General features: G+C 53.4%; 1 protein-coding gene across 1 annotated transcript in view; it reads right to left on the bottom strand.

Annotated features, from left to right (window-relative positions):
• Positions 1-12,804: 12,804 nt before the first annotated feature.
• Positions 12,805-18,699, bottom strand: part of LOC131278853 (disks large homolog 5-like) — a 199,539-nt gene continuing 193,644 nt past the window's right edge. Inside the window, 5 exon segments of the mRNA XM_058299452.2 lie at positions 12,805-14,458; positions 15,936-16,045; positions 16,699-16,808; positions 17,823-17,950; positions 18,239-18,385. Of these exon segments, the coding sequence (XP_058155435.1) occupies positions 14,310-14,458; positions 15,936-16,045; positions 16,699-16,808; positions 17,823-17,950; positions 18,239-18,385 (644 nt within the window). The 3' untranslated portion in view covers positions 12,805-14,309.

Raw genomic sequence — 18,699 nt, 5'->3', positions numbered from 1 at the left:
CACTCCTCAGAAGCCCTTTCACCTTAGACAAGGCCTTCAGCTCCGAGCCTTACTTTCCTCCTCTGCAAAAAGGCAGGGACACTGTGTATACCTTGTAGGATTGGGAAGCAGGTTGGGAGGCTCCCTTTCTCCCAGGCAGAGGAGAAGGGTTCCCAGTGCATGTTCATCTTGTACCCAGGTTGTTGAATTTGTTATTGGCTCTATTACTTTTTTTGTGAATTCTTTGGGATTGTCTATACAAAGGATCCTGTCATCTTGAACAGAGTTTTACTTCTTCCTTTTCTATTTGGATGACTTTTATTTCTTATTCTTGTCTAATTGCTCTGGCTAGAACTTCCAGTACAATGTTGAAGAACAGTAATGAATGCAGAAACCATTATCTTATTCCTGATCTCAGAGGGAAAGCTTTCTGTCTTTCATCATTGAGTAAGATATTAGCTATGGCATTTTCATAAATGCCCTTTAGAATGCCAAGGAAGTTCCCCTCTCTTATTTTTTTCTGAATGTCTTCATCACAAACATGTGTTGGATATTTTCAAATGTCTTTACTGTGTCAATTGAGATGACTGTGTATGTGTTTCTCTTTCATTCTATTAATGTGGTGAATTTGTTTGATTGTCTTCTGTTGAACTAGCCTTGTATTCCTGGGATAAATCCTACTTGGTCTTGGTGCAAAATAATTTTAATATGCTATTGGATTCATTTACTAATGTTTTGTTGATGGTTTTTGCATCCACATAAGGAAAATTAGCTCAGGGTGCCCCCACCTCCCACCTACTCCCCAGGCACCGAAGCCCCTCCCCGATGCTTCATGCTGCAGGCTGCAGGGACAGAGCACAGGACGCAGGCGCTGTGACCAAGGGCTGGCTCCACTGAAGTTCTCACCAGGTTAACTACTCCCCCCAAAATCTGGGTCCCTCCAAGTTCAGCCCCACAGTCTCGGGGTGGGGGCAGGACCCAGAGCCCTGATGGAAATTCAAGCTCCAGCTCCCACTCGTTAGCCCCCCGGCTCCCAGAGACAAGGCCAGACACCCCCAAATCCACCGTTGCCAGGCCTTGAGCCAGACCTGGCAGGTGGTGTTGGGGTCCTGGGTTGAAGGCAAAACCGCTGCTCCCACTCCTGGGCCTGAACTCCGCTGCACCCGTGTGAGCCCCTGCCCTGCTGCCACCGGCCCTGCCGCCTGCTGAGCCCCCATGCTGCCCCTTGCAGGTGCCAGCTGTTACAAGGGGAAGCCTGCTGCCCTTTCTCTCCAGCAGCTTCCAGGTGACAGGCCTGGCGACGGGAGGGGCCCCCCACACTCACAGACCCGCCACCAAAAGTCACTGCCGAGCAGGTCCCCGCTGGCCACGCTCAGCAGGGGCCCACGGCCGTGGCCGGGGAGAGGGCTCCTGCCCAGTTCCCAGGTGGGCACGGGGCTCAGGATTCCACCTCGGGGAGGAGGCAGCTGCCGGCCAATGAGCGGGCGCCCCTGCCAGGCTGGGAGGCCCTTCTCCCCCTGCGCTGAGCTGGGGCATCTGGACATCGGGCTTGACCATGTCTTTCCTCCACGCCTGAGCCACGCATGTCAGGTTCCCCGTCCTCTGATGCTGTGACTTGCAGGTTTCAAATGGCCGCTCAGTTTTGCGCGGCAGGGATGATGGCTAATTGCTTCTGTGTGACGTCCGTCTTGTGTGTTCCTGTAGTCCTTCCAGAGGTACCTGGCACAGAGTAAGGGCCATATAACTGTTATTATTCCTGCTGCTTCCTCAGGCCTCAGAGCTCTGCAGCCTCTCTCTTGCAACTCGAGAATCTCTGATGACATGCTGTGCTTCAGCACCTGAAGACCAGAGAGACACCCCTCCCCTCCCTTCATCCTCTTGTTTGTGCTGGGGTGGAAAGGTGGCGAGGGATGGGGGGCTGTGTCCTCTGGCCTCGAGAGGCTCAGGCTGGCCCTACAAACCCCGCAGGCCCCCTGGAAGTCGGGGAGGTGGGGAGACAACTTCTAAACAGATGCAGAAGCCCCTCGAGGGGCTCTGAGTCCTTGGGCCAACTCCCTTGGTCTCTGTAAGTCTCATTTTCTTTATCCCTACCTCGGAAGGCTGGAAGCACATGATCTCCCGTTTTCATTCCTTTAAGCTCTCACAGTTTAGGATCTGCCTTATGCTGAAAGGTCTCTGAGTAACCTGTGGATTTTAGAATGCACAGAACCTAAATTCAGGGACTGTGGAAGATACCCGATAGATATGGGTTACTGTGGGAAGGCAAAACCTGCACTAATTAAAATCAGCATCATAAAAGGGCTGGTTTTCCAGATAGCTAACCTTCACTTTTCTAAAGCACCAAAACTTGGAACTCATTACAAAGGAAGACAGCGTGAATGTTTTCAGCATCTACTCTCTCCCATCCAACCCCCCCTTAAGGGAAATTTTCAGAGAAACCAAGTTACAAACTGAATTTTAAAAAGCTGTAAGTGGAGAGAGAATACTGAGGTGCATATGGAAGGGGCTTGTGCGGGGCTGCTTGACACAAACCCTGGGTACTCTCGTATGCTCACTTTATGATTTATTGGTTGTACAGTTGTATTCCCTCCATCCCCATGGTTCCTTCATCTGTCTGCTCATTGTGCCTGCTTTTGTCTGTTCTTTTTTTTTTTTTTGTCCCTGCTCCATGTGCCCACTTATCTTCTTTAGGAGACACTGGGAACTGAACCCGGGACCTCCCATGTGGGAGGCAGGTTCCCAACTGCTTGAGCCACATCCGCTCCCTACAGTTGTATTTCTGTACATTACTATGCATATAATTCTTCCCAGTAGTAAAAGACTCAAAAGAGCAGCAAATAGGTTACTTGGGCAGTTTTGATAGCCATTACTTGGTATAAAATACTTGGTGTGTGCAAAGTAGCACTGCTTGAAAGCCACTGACCTGGCCCCACCCTTGTTTAGCCAATATGTCGTGGTGGACAGGCCTTCTTCAAGAGCACAGATGGACAGCCCCCAGCTCCTGCCCCGGTTGTGTCCAGGCAATGACTGGGCATGCGGAGATGGCAGCACCGGCCGCTTCCTGCCAGACACCAGACCCTTCTAAAGAGCTATTTGTGCTCAGGGCCTCCCCATTGGCCTGGGTGCCATTTTCTCAGAACTGCGCTGCAATCGAGGCTCTTCCTAGTCCGTCTGTCCTTCCCTCTCTCTCCCTTTGCAGGAGCCTGATATGGCTCCAGTGTCAAGCCTTCCTGGCTGTCTCTACCATTCACAGGCCATGCTCCCAATAAACCTCTCATATGTCTAATCCCATCTTGGCATCTGCTTCTCAGAGGACCTGAATGGACTCCTTTGTGAATGTCAAGGTTTTTTCCCTATGCATATTTTTTTAAATTGAGACCATCCTGGTGTGTATTTTCATATAACATTTTGAGCATTTTCCATACTATTAAACATTCTTCAATATAGGCTTATAAAACTGGCTTAATATATGTTATGAATGCACCATTATTTATTCTTCCTATTTGGGACATTTAGATTTGTGGTGTACACATGTTGTGCTTGAAGCTGCCCAGCATCCTCTGAACATGTTCCTCCATTTGGGAAGTTTCCCACATTAACAGGCCTTGCCTCCCTACCTAGCAGCCCAAATTTGCTTTCCCAGACTCCCTTGCAGCTAGAGTGCAGAAACACGACTCTACCAGACATGCCTGCAGGGACCCTGAGTAAGAAGGAGAGCAGTGAGCTGGGAGTGGGGTGGCTTTTGTTGATGGTGGCAAACAGAGATGCGTGGCTTTCCAGGGCAGCAGTCCCTGTTTGTTCTTCATCCTTCAAAGTCACCATCTTATTGGTTGTCAGAAAGTAGCAGCCCCCTTTATAAAAAAAGAAAGTAAAATTTGAGGAGATAATTAAGGGTTCAAAGTGACCCAACCATTGTGAGCGAATCCAAACCAGTACTGAAGTCCTCTGACTCCTGACCAAGTGTCCTAAAATTATACACAAGGTGACTGATTAGTCTCTGGGAGGCTAAAAAGGCCAAAGAGGGGACACTAGAGGAGGCATCGGGTTTATGAGAACGGTTTGGCAACATGGTATTAAAAAAAAAAGATCCCATGGTTCTAGAAGCAACACGGTGCAGGCTTCAGACCTGTCTCTTCTCTTGGCTGTCTTTGGTCAAGGCACCGGCTCAGTTCCCTTTACCACCTCTCCATGGTTTCTTTGAGAATAAAATTAGATTATGCTTCTCATAGCAGAAAAGCTAAAAACCAACCAACCAACAAAAGCTAAGTCATTAATATAGAACTGACTAAACGACAAATTCATCCAAACAAGAACCGTGCACAGTTGTTTAAAAGAAAGAGGTAGAGCCACATGCTCTGATACAGGAAAACCTCCATGGCTTTGGGTGGGGACGAAATTATCAAGTAGGTTAACTATGATTTTGGTAGGCAAAAATATTGGGGGAGGCATTACACAAGTTTGTTTTTTTCCCCTTGCGTAGGCATAAAACTATAACAGTGATTACTTCACAATTGGAGCACAATAGACTCTTCCCTGAGCTTTACTATAAAACAGTCTAGTCTGATATTTTTTTGAAATGGAAACCTAGATCAAAAACTGACATTTTGCCAAGTCATATTTCCATTTTTGGCTGACCCGTTTCAAAGGAAATGGCATTAGCCAGTCCATCTCTGAAGAGTTGAGCACGCATCGCCACAAGGTATTCCCTACACAATTCCATAAGCACCCGAACATAGCAACCCCCTCGTATAACACCTAGTGTAGTACATAGTCAACTTCCCCCTCTTGTCCCCCGAACGTCCTCTGCAACTTTTCTCTTGTATTTGGTTATTAGTCTTTCAGGACTTTTCCAGTCAGGCACCAGTGGTGAAGAGCTTGCGCCTGCACCCGCGTGCCCTCCAAGGGCACACTGCATTCTGGGCGGGTCTCAGGAGGCAAGGAGACAGCTGCACTCGTGGCACCCTGCACACGGGGCAACAGCTTCCTTCCGCTCGACACACTCCTTTTTTTTTATCCATACCACTGAAGAGACCAGGTCACTGGTTTGTAGAACCTGTATTTTAGATTTGCCTGATTGTTTCTTCATGGCATCTGTAGTATCCTGTTCTTCTATTTCCTTAATTTCCTGTAAACGGGCAGTTGGACTTAAAGGTCTGGTGAGGGCCAGGTGATGGATTTTTTGCGGGAACACATTGCCTCATCTGATGCCACCCCCCCCCCCCAGTGATTTCGTTATTACTGATGCGGGATGATCACAGGCAGGTGGAAAGCGCCAGACCGCTCACATTGTCAAAGATTAGGGCCTCCTTTACTTTTCATTTCAAACTCTGCTATACTGTTTGTGTTTTTGCCATGTGCCTATATTAATATTTGCCATAAAAGGATGATTTCCTTTTTAATCAGAAGTTTTTAATCTAGAATTTATTTTAACCTGAAATAAGTGCTCCCAAGGATGTAATTTTAAGTCGCGTTTTGAATACCTGGCTTGATAGATCAAAACAACCTTGTTTTAAAATGACAAGGTTTGGCCTTCTTCTCATTGTTCATTACATTTTGGTTTGAATAAAAGAATAGTATAAACGAATACTGATCATTAAAAAATTTTTTTAACCATGGGGAGATTTCTAGTATATGAAAGTCACCTAGTAAGTGGCACACAGTAGGCGTCTTACAAACTAGAGTCCATTCTCTTGGCAGTGCATACCCCACAAGACGGCCACTCAGGTTACATTTGGTTACGACCAGGTGTCCTAACGCCACCCCCACACACACACACAGCCGTGGCATTGCTGAGCTGCCGTCAACTTGTCCCAGTCCTCGGTGGCATCGGCGCCACCATCGTCCTCCTTTTGCGGCCATCATACACCCTTTCCCTTTGAGAAGGAACACTTGGCGTCCCTTTCTCCAAGCCTCTTCCTGTCTCGAGGTCTCTCTGGCAGCTCCAGTTGCCAGCACAGCAGTGAACACAATGCTGGGGCAAAAGCCACCCCCAATATTTTGGTATTTTGTGTTATTGTGAAAAAATTAAAACACAAAACACCGAATGCTACCTCCGGGGTGGGAATTCATATTTGACTTGGCTTTGTACACACCAAGCAGCAAGAGGAGTGAAGAAACTGATTTTAAAATGTGTAACTTTCTGGGATGCAGGGTGGAAGAGAATCCTCTTTCACTGCTCATTTTTCCACATCTTTTTTCACTTTTGCCGCAACCCCTGCCCTTCCCCCCACCTACCCCCCCCAAACCCTTCAGGGAGGTCTGACCACGAAATCCTTCCAGAGAGAGGTGTCCTAAGCCAAGGCGCAAGCCCCTCTCAGCTTGCCTGCTGAAATCGTGAGGGCCTCGATTCACCTCGCCACCGCTCCCCCCTGCCCGTGGCCGAGGGTGAAGGGAGACAGGACGGAGAAGGCCGCCCGCGTGCCTGGGCCTGGGGAACCAGCGAGGCCTGCCGTGGAGAAGCCATGACAAAGAACTCCAGAAGCCTTTCCTCCCAGCACCTCCCACAGGGGCCACGGGCTACCCCGGGACCCCCACAAGGGGACACGCACCTCCCCGGGGTCCCCTCCAGCTATCCCTCATCTCTGCATTTTTAAGGACGAATTACCCGAAGTAAGGAACCTGGCTTCTCATCTTCGAGGGTAGGCGCAAGGACACACACCTTCTAGATTCAACTCTCAGCGTTCTGGTTTTAAACAAATGAAGAGCCCCTCAAGCAGCAGCCTGCTGGAGGGTCCTGGGCATGGCCCACGCAGTCCAAAGATTTAATACACTCACGGGAAAGTTACAAAAAAATGCAATTTTCAGGGAAAGTTACAAAAAATGCAATTTTCAAAAACGCACTGGTTTTATGAAGAAGGAAATTGTTCAGAAGGCATCAACTATGTTAGTGAAAGTAAATGGTTAATATATACTTCAAACACAAAAATGTAAAACCATGTCACTGAACCTCAAGTTAAATAAATGTAAACTGAGGCAGCGGACTTGGCCCAGCAGTTAGGGCGTCTGTCTACCACATGGGAGGTCCGCGGTTCAAACCCCGGGCCTCCTTGACCCGTGTGGAGCTGGCCCATGCACAGTGCTGATGTGCAGGGGTGTCCCCCACATAGGGGAGACCCACACGCAAGGAATGTGCCCCATAAGGAGAGCCGCCAGCACAAAAGAAAGTGCAGCCTGCCCAGGAATGGTGCTGCCCACACGGAGAGCTGACACAACAAGATGATGCAACAAAAAGCAACACAGATTCCTGGTGCCACTGATAAGGATAGAAGTGGTCACAGAGGCACACACAGTGAATGGACAAGGAGAACAGACAACCGGGGTGAGGGGGGGAAGGGGAGAGAAATAAATAAATCTTAAAAAAAAATGTAAACTTGCAAAATGCAAAAGTTAAACAATATTCTCTTTGTTCTAATTATTGAAGATAATTTTCCAAAACATGTTAGTTAAAAAACACACTGTCCCTTCCAGTCAAACATCTGACAATTTTAGTTTTATCATTTTTATATTTCCGTGGAGAACCAATACCAGCACACATTGTTGCTCAACTCAAAGCAGCTCTGGTTCTGTTCTTTAAAGAAAAAAAACTAAAAAGATCATTCCGTGCTCAGAGGGGCAGGGGACGTCAGCCATGACTCGAGATGTGCTGGGGGAAGGGGGACCCGGGCCCTTCATCCCACTGCTTGACGGCAGTCACAGAGTTCCCAGCATCTCTGTGCACCTTTACTTGTCTTAAATGGTGTGCATAAAAATAGCTAAGGTGGTTTACTTCCTCAGAGCAGCTGATGACTGCTGCTACGATTTTCTTGCAAGGATCAGCATCTGAGAGGGGCCAAAGAGGCCCACTCCAAAGCAAGCACACATTTTCTCTCCTCCCTAAAGGTGCCAGGACATCACGAAAAGGGCTTAGGCAATCTACCCTGACTGCTCAAAGCCTTGGCGTGCTTGTCTATGAACTCCTCGCAAAGTTTAAATTTAAATAAGTCCATCAACACAAAAACCACTTGATCCCAGTGCCTGTTTGTTGGGAACAGTGAAGTTGCTAAACCCAGGTGACGGCTGCTGGATGTGGGCCTTGCCAGGACCCAGTGCCCAGGTCCTCAGGCGCCAGGCTAGGGGGTGGTGGGGAGGCGCTGCTCAGTGTCGCTGGAGCCCCTCACCAGCAGACTCGGGGTAAGCGAGCATCCTGGATAACCTCGGTGAGCCCGATGCAACCAGGCGAAAGGCCTTCCGCGCAGCAGGGGGATCCCCGGGAGGAAGAAGTTCCACCCGGGGACAACAGCCTCGGCTGTGCCTGTGGGGCCCCACGTGGCTTGTGATCTGCCTTTTCTGACATCCTGCAGACAACAGCTTTGGCCAGCGCCCAAGAGCGCCACCCTGCCTGTCACCCTCCTCGCCTTGCCTGCCAACCCTCGGGGCTTAGGAGCAGCTTAGCCAGCACCCGCACTCACGCAGGCCAAGTCCTCCAAGAAATCCACACGCATAGCTTATCTATGCTGTACAGGTTCTTACTGGTTCTCCTTCTCTGGTTGAACCTGACTGACACACCTTCCAACTGCAACAGGATGCTGCTGTTAAAGGAATGAGGCGTGCCTTCCAGCTCTGTCCAAGACCCCAGTAAACGATGAGCAAAGTAAATAATAAAGGAATATAAAGAAATACAAAACTTACTTATGGGTTAAGGAAGCAGATTGATACATAAACTTAATTTTGTGCCTCCTAAAACTCTATGAAAACACAGAAATACAGTAAAAGAACTGCTTTTAAAGAGACAAACCTAGAAATATGAAGACGGCTGGGGAGGCAACGACTGCAAAATCATTTCAGAAACTGAAAAGTAGATGGGCCAGTGATGAATTACTCAGCAGATCGGAGAATGCCAAATCCCAAGTCTGCAGAGGGCAAGGAACTGTTGCGTGGTTACTTCTAGAACTTGGGGGAAGAAATGAGGAAGAGCTGGGTGGGAAACAGACCCAGATTCCAAGCTACAGGGCTCCTGGCTCCCCCTCAACTGGGCAGAAGCATGGAGGGTTCTCCTTGGAGTGAGAGAGGCTTTCTGCAGTAGGACGCCAGGCACAGCTGGCAGCGTGGGTACCACACTGAACAACAGGACTGTGACCGCACGCGCCCCACTGAGCGCTGACTGCAAAGTGCCCACTGGGCTCACAGAACGCTGCCAGCCTGATCCTCCAGTCAGGAGCGGAAAGACTCCTCTGGGGAAACTGACAAACTCCAGAAGAAAAACCTAGAGAGACCTTCACTGAGATTCCCCAACCAACAGTGCAGCCAGGTCCTTAGCGTGAAAGGCAGAGACGACAACCCTACTGTGCGTTCTGGAGCTTCCCTCTCTCCTGCTTATCAACCAAGGCAACCCAGGAGTACCAGATACCTGAGGTTAAAGCTTCTAATAAAGAAACGAGCAATTAAGAAAGAAAACAACCTTGGAGGAATTAGAAATATGGTGGGAAGAGGAAGGAAACTAAACTATGCTCAGATGAGAACATGCCATAATTGAAACAATTACAAGATGCTAGAAAAATGGATATTCAGAAAATGAAAGAGTTCTTGGAAAATAAAAATGATAGCAAAACCAAAAAACCAACTGAAGGATTCAAAAGATGAAAAGTTGAGGGAATCTCTCTGAAAGAATACCGTAAAGACAAAACCTAGGGGACGGGAAAATGCGGGGACCAGTCCAGGGTCTCCAACACAAGCAATCAAAGCTCCAGATCCAGGGGCAGCTCCCCAGGGGTTGGTACCGAGGCCCTCGGTAGCCCGGGGGGGCCTGTGCGTCCTCTCCAGGGCTTCCCAATGCCCACGTACATACTGTAGACAATGGCAAACACTCGGCGCTGCTTTCTTCTCGGCCCAGAGCTTTCCCAGAAAACAGTCCTGGGAGTAATCACCGTTCCGTGGAGAAGGAATTTGGATCTGTGTTAACCTTTTGTCTTCACACATGATGCAGGCAACAGGAGTGTGACAAAGAAGAGCAAGAAGGGAAAATCAGAAACAGATGATGAAAATTCCCAGTAAATTCTCAGGAAGTGGGGAGAAGTACCAGGCTGACAGCTGGCACCAAACCCGGAAGACAAACTAGCCAGTTTGGGGCAGGGCCTCAAGCCAGGATGTCCCGAGCTGCCTGCACCGTGGCCCCTGCAGCCTGGGTGTCTGCTTAGCGTCAACGGTGAGGCGGCCGCAGCCCAGTTCTGGACTTCTACCATGTTGGCCTTGACAGTGGGCTGATGAACTCCCTGCTCTCTAAATAAATCAGCTGCAGGTCCTCCTCTCCTCCCACAGGAGAAACCTACAGGGTGGTTGTAGCAGGTGTAAAAACAAACAAAAGCAGCCCACTCCCTCTGACCATCTTTCTGCCAGACAACCAGTACCTGGTCTGGGGACTGTGCTGGTACCCGCCCCAACAGTGGTGGCCTTTTGTTCCCAGGGCCCACTCAATCCCCCGCTCACTGACTTCTCCGTTAGCAGCTCTTGTCAATTACCAGGGAAGCTGAAGTCCACTGTGACCCCGAGATCCCCTTGCCTTCTCTGGCAGACTTCATCCAATGGTGCCAACTAGGGCATTGTCCCCACATAGCTGGGTTCGTGCCTGAAGCTCAGTTTTCAAAACTGAGCAATATACTGCTCCAAGATAGCTCCACAGGGGCGTAGATGATACCCCTAAGTCAGGGTGGGGCTTGCTTTGGTGGAGAAGGCGGGAGGGCTCCTGAGGCAGTGACGGTGTTCCACCCCCTCACCTAAGGTGTTGGGTGCCCCGTTCGTTTCCTTCTTCGTGCAACTGCCCGTTTGGATTGTAAATGCTCTTCTGCACGCATGAGAATATCAGTTGGGGGGGTTCAGATCAAAAGGCATAGACCTGTACTAGCAAGAACTGAAGGGGAAGGTCTGACAGCAAGAGGCCAGAGAGGAAATCCCAGAGGGTGCGAGCAGGTGAGCGAGCACATGGGCTAAATACACTGAGGAAACCCGCGGCAGGGGAGCCAGGGCCGGCAAGCAGCAACACGGGTCCACCCTGCTCCCAGGATCCTCTTTGCACGCCCCTGCCCCGAGAGGACTGTCATTCCAGCGCCAGGCCCTGCTCTGACTTTGAATCCATGCTTGCTCTGGCCCCACCCTGCCCTGCCTACCTCTCTCCAGCCTTGGCTCCCCTGGCCCAGGTGGCCCCCTGCACTGTCAACCCCCAAGGAGGCGCAGCTCGGCTTCCCAGTGCCGATCTCTGGGCTGGTCGGCTGCCGTTTGGCCTGTCAGGCCTTCATCTTAGTGGCCGCTCCTCAGCGTTAGGTATGTTGGCGTCTCCTCCACCTCACAAGAAAAAGTCAGGTGAGTCAAGGCTGCCGGGGTTTTCCTCAGCCTCTGCAAGTCCACTGCTGCCTCCCCGTACCACAGAGTCTGCTCGGATCAGCAGAAGGCAGAGACGCGGAGGCGCCGTTCGTCCAAGGCCTCGTGGTTAGAGCCGATCATCAGCTCTGCCTCTCCGACTTCTTGGCTGGGCCCTTCTAGAATGATCTAGAATGACGGTGTTCACCTAAGGCACACACCAACTTGGGGCAGGGCCAATCTGGCTGTGGAACCAGCACCCACCAAGTGCAGTGTCTGGGGGGTTCAGAGACGAGCCTCTCACATGGGTGAGGCAAACCCCTCCTCTCAGCACTGCCCGGCAGGGCCCCTGGCAAGGCCTCAGCGGGCCCAGGTGAACGACCTATGATCTCAGTGATGTAACGGGCCCTCCATTTTAAAAAGCTGAGCATCTTTCCCCTTGCAATTATAAAATAAAACCAAGTTTACTGCAGAAAATTTGGAAAATACAGAAAAGTCTAAAGAAAATAAAATCTCATCCGCTGCTAAGGTTTTGGCGTTGTAACCGAGCCCTTCCTAAACAAGTAGCCATGCCCCCTCCCCCTGCACTACCCCCCACCCCCTAGCCCCATTTGCTGGGGGGGGCTTAAAATCCGTGGAGCAGCTGCCCACTCTGAGGTTGGCCCTGGGTCATGGCAGTGCAGGGCCAGGCCCCACGGCCGAGGACACCCGGGCAAATGCAGGGGCTGAGGATTTGCCCCAGCTCCCACCCGCTCAAGAGCAGAGCCCAGCTCAGTTCTGTAGCTCCCGTAGCCCCCGGGGGGCCAAGGCTGCAGGTCCACAGCGGAGGGAGGGACGAGGGAGGTACCAAAACCAAATCTGCCCCCATGGGCCCAGCCACCACGCCAGCAGGTGGTTTTCCTAGAACATTCTGCCCTCAAGCCCCTCCAAGCCCAAAGAGCAGGGAAGGCGGCCTCTGCTCTGCCTCAGGCCTCTGTCCATCTGAGGCCAGTGCTGGCCTCCCAGGGGCCTCCCCACCACCCCGGAGCAGGGGCTTTTGGGTCCAGGTGGCTGGAAGCCCTGCTGACCCTGCCTGGCAGGCTGGGTGTGGCCTGGGCCTGGTCCCCTGCAGATGAAGCGCTGACTGGACAGCAGGACCTTGGCATCCTGCAGGGCCCCCAAGCACTCAGCTCACTGCCCCCTTTCCATTTTACCCACCCCACCCCCCCAAGCCCACACCTGCAGGCCAGAGGGCAGGCTCTAAGGCCCCAAATGCGCTGCCTGGGGCAACAGTGGCCTCGGCCACCATGCCTATTCAATGCTGGACAGAGGGGAAGGATGACACAGGCTGAGGACGCAGGTCCGAGGGCCTCCTGATCGTCCTGAGCTGGGAAGAACGTCGCCCAGCAGCCACGCTCTGCAGGGGAAGGAAACTCTGGCAAGTTTTAGGAAACCGGCGAAGCTGAGGGCGCAGGAAGGCACGAAACCAAGGGAAACACAGGTGTCTGCACACACAAGTTATAGAAATTGACCTTTATTTGTCGTACTAAAGTCTGTTTAACTTTTGATACAAAGTAACATTTTAGTACAGAAAATCCCAGTCTGCCAGAACAGTACCTGTCTGCTCCCGCATGCCATCCTCAGCCCGAGGCAGCCCGAGGCTCTGAGAAACCACCCCCGAGGGGCCTGAAGGTAACACGCCGGGACCTAGTCTACAGTTTTTCTTAATTGTGTGAGCTAGAAAACTTGTACCTATAAAACAAAGGACAGCATTGAGGACTGAAACTTCTTTTTGAACAACTGTGCAAGAAAATATATCCCTTTTTTTTAAAAAAAAAAGTCAGTAATGGCTAAACTACAATCTAATGTCCAGAATTACAAATAAAATGAAATAGGATTTCTTGATAGGAAAATGAAATTGTTAGGAACAGGATGAAAAGGCAGGGCACGCTCCCACAGAGCCCCATACAGTACCTGGGAAAAGGACGCACAGCTTCAGGAGATACCTCAACCCTTCCGCCCGAGACACCCGGCATGGGCAGCGCAAACCAGGCCCAAATGGAGACACCTCCACAGGGCCCGGTGCAGGCAGGGACGGCTGCCACCTAGACTGGAGAGGCCCCCGCTTCAGTTTTAGTTTCAGCGTAGAACGCGCCAATGCACTCGCCACACTCTAGAATGTAATAGCTTACGAGGCACCCCGCAAAATCTCCACTGGTCAAGGCTGTTGCCAACTACAGAACCTAAAAAGGACCCAACGGTACACAGTGGCCCTAGCTGAACAGAACCTGTCACCGGGAGTCTATGAAGCTCCAAGGGACCAAATGCTTAAAGGATAAACCCACATGGAGGAAAAAACGAGAGGCTGTGGAAGGCAGGAGAGGAGGAGAGAGGCGAGTTTACTGGACTGCTAAAGCAGTCTTCCCTCCCCAGGGGGGGACGCTGCTGCTGGCGAGGCGACTCCACAAAGGCACTGGATCTGCCACCTCAAATGGCCTGAGCACCTGCGGTCACGGGGCCCTCCCTGGACAGGAGGAAGGCTGCCACAGCTCTGGTCCCACCGAGAACCTCCCGGAGCAAAGCAGCCGCTAGTGAGGTTCCAGAGTCGTTTCGCTGAAAGCAGGAAAAGAAACAGATGGGGCAGAAAGATGGAGGGGAGGCGGGGCAGGGGCTCAGCACCAACAACGTGAAGCCGTTCAAGTAAACAGAAACCACCAAATACTTAGAAGAGGCTTGTAAACTTGTGATCTGGAAGGTTCCCTTTGCAGCATCTCTGATTGGCTGGAGAAAGAAAGGTTGGTGTTGAACCCCTCTGTCGAAAGTCTTTTGTGTGTTTTTGTTCAGTCGAGTCTTAAGCACACAGGTGGGAGGAGCGCGGTCCGCTGCCCAGGCCTGGATCCATTTGGCCGCCACCCTCCGTCACCCGGGCGGGAGCTTCTGGAGCCTGTGCTCGTGGGAGCCTCCCCTTCACGCTCCCATGCAGTTTTCTGGTTTTAGTCACTAAAGAGAGCTGAGCCACGCATTCATGCGGGCAGAACATGTGCAGTCTCTTCACAGGACGAGGTTTCCCTACAACGGGAAGGCTGGGATCCACAGGATTTATTTTGTTCTTGATTGACTGTTGCCAGGATTTGCGTGCAGATGCTTGAGAGGGCTCCTCCCTGGACGACCCCTGCAAAAGAGCCCCCCAAACACACATTCAGCTCAGAGGGAGGGCCTGGGGTCTTAAGGCCCCTTTTGCCGCCTGCTCTGAGCCTCTGCGGCACCCCTGCCCCCCGCCCACCCCACTCTCCTCCACCAGGCAAGAAGGTGGGGAGGAGAAATAATCATAAAAAAATAAATAAAAAGATAAAAGACAAAAAAATAGAAGAGTGGAGCGCACATCAGTTCCACGTCCCCCCTGTCCCTCCAGTGGCATCTGGTCGGCTCTTCAGCAGGCGGCTGGAAACACGGGCTCCAGCAAGGCTGGGCTGGGCCCCAGTTTACCCTGCAACCCGGGCGGCCAGGGCCTGGCCCCGCGCACACACTGCCCACCGCCCCAATAACTCCCCGGGCTGGGGGATCCCAGCACATGGAAAGCCGCTTAGGGGAGGAAGGGTGGGTGTTGTGTGGCCCAGTCGGAAGAGGGATTCTAAAGGGAACTAGCATGAGTTTAAGGGGTCAGGCTTCCAGGCCCAGAGAAGATTCCAGCAAAGCCAATGAAATGCATTCCACTCTGGCCCAGCTCTGCCCTGCAGCCTTCAAACACCACAGGTTCGGTGGATGCGAATCGGGCGATGCACCTCCAAGCTCTGCAGAACAGCGCTGGCCACAAGTGGGCCCCGGCTGCCAGAGGTGAGAGTGGAAGCGGACAGCGTGCAGAAACCGCCAGAGCCTGGCAGGGCAACTTTGTGTCAATCGAATGCAATAAAAAAGAGAGCCTGCATTTTCCAAGTCTGGGGGATTTTTAAGGTTTGTCTCTAGTAACTTGCTTTTAACGTGTTTGACAAAAGGACTGGTCTGTGATGGACTGGAAATTAAAACACATGGATGCACCCCTGACCACGGGGGGGCAAGAGAAGGAAGCCCTGTTCTAGATCACAACACACTCCACGATGTAAGTTCACTGCCCCTTTCTTCCCACGACCAAAATGTTAACCCCCTACGAGTGTCTGATTTTACTGAAGAGGCTGAAAACCAGGAAGGAAAAAGGCAGCAGGTAAGTTGGAGCCATGGTTTTTTTTGTTTTGTTTCAGAGCCCAGAGATGGGTTTTCTTCACACAACCCCGTGGCCGAAACTGACCACTGGGGGGACAGACGACCACGGCGCACACGCTGCCTGCTCGCCAGGGAGTGCTCGGATCCGGGGCCGCAGGGACCCAGGAGCTGCGCTATGTGGTTCCCAGGCCCCGAGATGGACCCACGGCTGCCCACTAAGAAGGTGGGTGAGAAAGACCAGCTGGTGACCAGGTGCGCAGCTCAGAGAACTTTACATTTTCATCTTAAAACGCCTGGTGTCGCCAAGCGATGGAAACTCCAACACCTCAGCTGCGGTGAGAGGTGCCTGCAACCAGGCCCGGGAGGCGGCCCGTGAGCCCAGACTCCTCCCGCTCTCAGGAAAGATGCCCTGGTGAAGCCTCTGGCTCCTCCTCGCCGCGCCTGGCACCTACCTGTGAAGTACCTGCCGTACTCCTGCTCGATCTTCTGCGCCGCCTCAAACTGCTCTTTGGAATGCCTCTAAGTCACCTTGTCCCTCAGGTAGATGGGGTCCCTCTGCTCCCTGGTGGGACATCCAGCATAGGCTGAGCCTCTCCCCTCCCAGGCCCTCTTTTTCCTCTCCTCATCCAGGGGAAGGGCATCCCCCAGGCTGTGGGGCACCCCAGGAGCGCCTCGCAAAGCAGGGCAACAGCCCGCGGGTCCTGTCGGGGCTCTAGGCAGAGGGAACAGTGGGGGGCCCAGTGCGTGCACAGAGAGCAACAACCAGCTGGCCCCCAATGTGTGGGAGCCCAGGAAGGTAAAAGGAGAAGCAGCCTTGGCGGGCTGAGGACACCCCGAGGAAAAGGCACCTCAGCGAGAGCAGAGCCGGCCTGAGGCCGATCCGGGTCGGCCTGGCTCTGCCGGCCCTTTGTGTCCTCTGAGCCCCAAAGTGAGCAGAAGAGGAAAGGGGGGCGGAGAGGTGGGAAGGGGCTGTGCAGACAAAGCTGGGTGTGCGAAGGCACTGTGCGGCCCCCGAGCAGGGCTGAGGGGCTGCCTGGAGGAGGAGGGGACACAGTTAAAACGGCCTGGCTGAAATGGGATGGGCCCATGAGGGGCAGGGCCCCTCCCTTCCTCCTCTAAGCACCTCCTGCCTCTCCTTCGCTGCCCGCCCGCAACCAGGGCCACCGGCCCCCAGCCCTCACCGTCCAGGCCGAGCCCTGGGGCGGCGGCACCTACTTGATCTGCTTTGCGCTCTTGTAGTGGATGAAGATGACGATGGGGTAGATGTGCATGTTGTGCAGCCACTCGATGGCGTGGGGCGCGATGTCCAGGAGGCAGTGCCGGTTCTGGGGGAGGAGGGAGGGTGAGCACCACGGGCAGGGGCGAGGGGAGGGCGGGGCAGCCCAATCCAGACTTCCTTCCCTGCCTTCGCCCAGGTGTGGGGAACTTCTGGGATCCCTACCACACCACCAGCCCGGAGGCCTTATTTCTGCCAGACCCAGCAAATGAAGAGCTGGAGCATCCTGGAGGGGAGTGTGGCTTTGCGTGGCTGTGACTGACGCGTTCCCCGGGTCCCCTGAGCCTCCAGGCCGAATGGGGGACAATGAAAGGCCACAGGCTTGTGCCTGGGCCGCCCGCCCCAAACACCCCTGAAGCTGCACCGGGGAGTCCCGCCGAGCCCAGGGCACCCCTGGCGGAGGTCTTCCACCCCCACAGGGCAGTGTGCACTTAGAGCCGCAAGAGGCCAACTCCTTCAACAGGAGGAACCAACCCAAAGAGGCAGACTGGCCAGCCCCAGTCGCAGAGACTGAGAAGGACAAGTCCTAAGGGGACCCCGAGTCCCCTGCTCTGCCGGGGTCTTTCCAACACGCCTTGCAGAGCCACCAGTCTTTTTCTCGGGCTTCCCGACAAATGGACCTGAGGGCTTCAAATGCATACAGAGCTAGATAGCAACGGTATGGAGGCAGGGCCCCCCAGGCGGCCGTGCTGGAAGCTGCGCACCAGCCTCCAGATGAGGCACACAAACCTAAGAGTCTGCTCACAGGTTCAGCAGAATCTGTTTCAGAATTCCCTGCAGGAGGCTCTTCCCTGGAGTTCAAAGTTCTCATCCACCACCTTGGAGGGGGAGCGGCCACAAGCTTGCCCTGGCGCCAAGAGCCAACGAGGGCAGGCGGCAGGCAGGTGGATTCTGCCAGAGAGCATGTGGATGAGCTCCGTGAAGGTGTGGGAAGAGCTGGGGGTGGGGAGCTCTAGAGACACGCAGGGCAGGGATGCACAGGCAAAGGGCCCTGATGCAGCCAGGGGCGCCCAATCCCGACACACAGTTGGGCCTCTTCCCTGCGGCCTAACGCGGGGGATACCTTTTCTGTGATTTCTTTTATTGAAGCCACCGTGGTGACGTCGAAATGCCCGCTTCTCCGCTTGTAGTCGACAAACAGGCAGTCTTTGATGCCCCACTCAATGGCCTGCTGGGAGGCCTTCATCACCTCTGCAAGGCAGGCACGTGGCATCAGGACTCTGCACCCCGAGGCCCCTTCCAGGTAGTGGGCACTGTTAGCCCTCACAGCCTCCCCCGGCCCCAAAGGGGCAAAGAAGCCGGCTGTGCACCAGCGCTTCAGGGACACGCCACTGCCCTCGCCCCGGGGGAGGCAGGGCCGGGGCCGCACACTGATCTGACCCAGTCTGTGGTCGCCTGTCCTCTAGGGAGGGCTCTGGAACAGCCTGCTCTGGCTGACTCAGGGACAGACGTGCCCGGCAGGCGAGGGGCACCCCTTACCAAGGGGGCATCTGCAGAACTTGCCGGGCGCCTCGTTCACCAGCATCTCCTTCACCACGTCCAGCAGAGGCCCCAGAACCAGGACAGGCCGCAGGGATGTGCACTCGACCTTCTGCACCCGCTGATAGGCCAGGCTGCTCGCCGGATCTGAAGGAGAGAAGGCGGCGGCGTCACCAGGCTCCATCACTCCCCGATGGATCTGTGGGGTCCGTCACACAGATCCACAGCCCGGCTGGGGACCAACTCGTCCCTGCTGCCCGGGACTCTCCTGCCAGGCGGGGGCAATGGGGCCCCTCTGTTGTTCCTGGAGACCAGCACAGTTCTCTCCCCCGCATGAAAGCCAAGTGTCCCCCAGTCCTTCAGCTCTCACATGCTTCCTTGTGTGCCCCGTGCCTGCTTTCCTTCCACCCAGTATCCAAGCTCCTCTTGAGATAAAGCCTGAGCTTAGCCAGGCCCGGTCA

The sequence above is a fragment of the Dasypus novemcinctus genome, chromosome 6 (assembly GCF_030445035.2).
Source record: "Dasypus novemcinctus isolate mDasNov1 chromosome 6, mDasNov1.1.hap2, whole genome shotgun sequence".
Classification (NCBI taxonomy): Eukaryota; Metazoa; Chordata; class Mammalia; order Cingulata; family Dasypodidae; genus Dasypus; species Dasypus novemcinctus.
The sequence above is the reverse complement of the archived record's forward strand: the minus strand, read 5'-3'. Positions and strand labels throughout refer to the sequence as shown.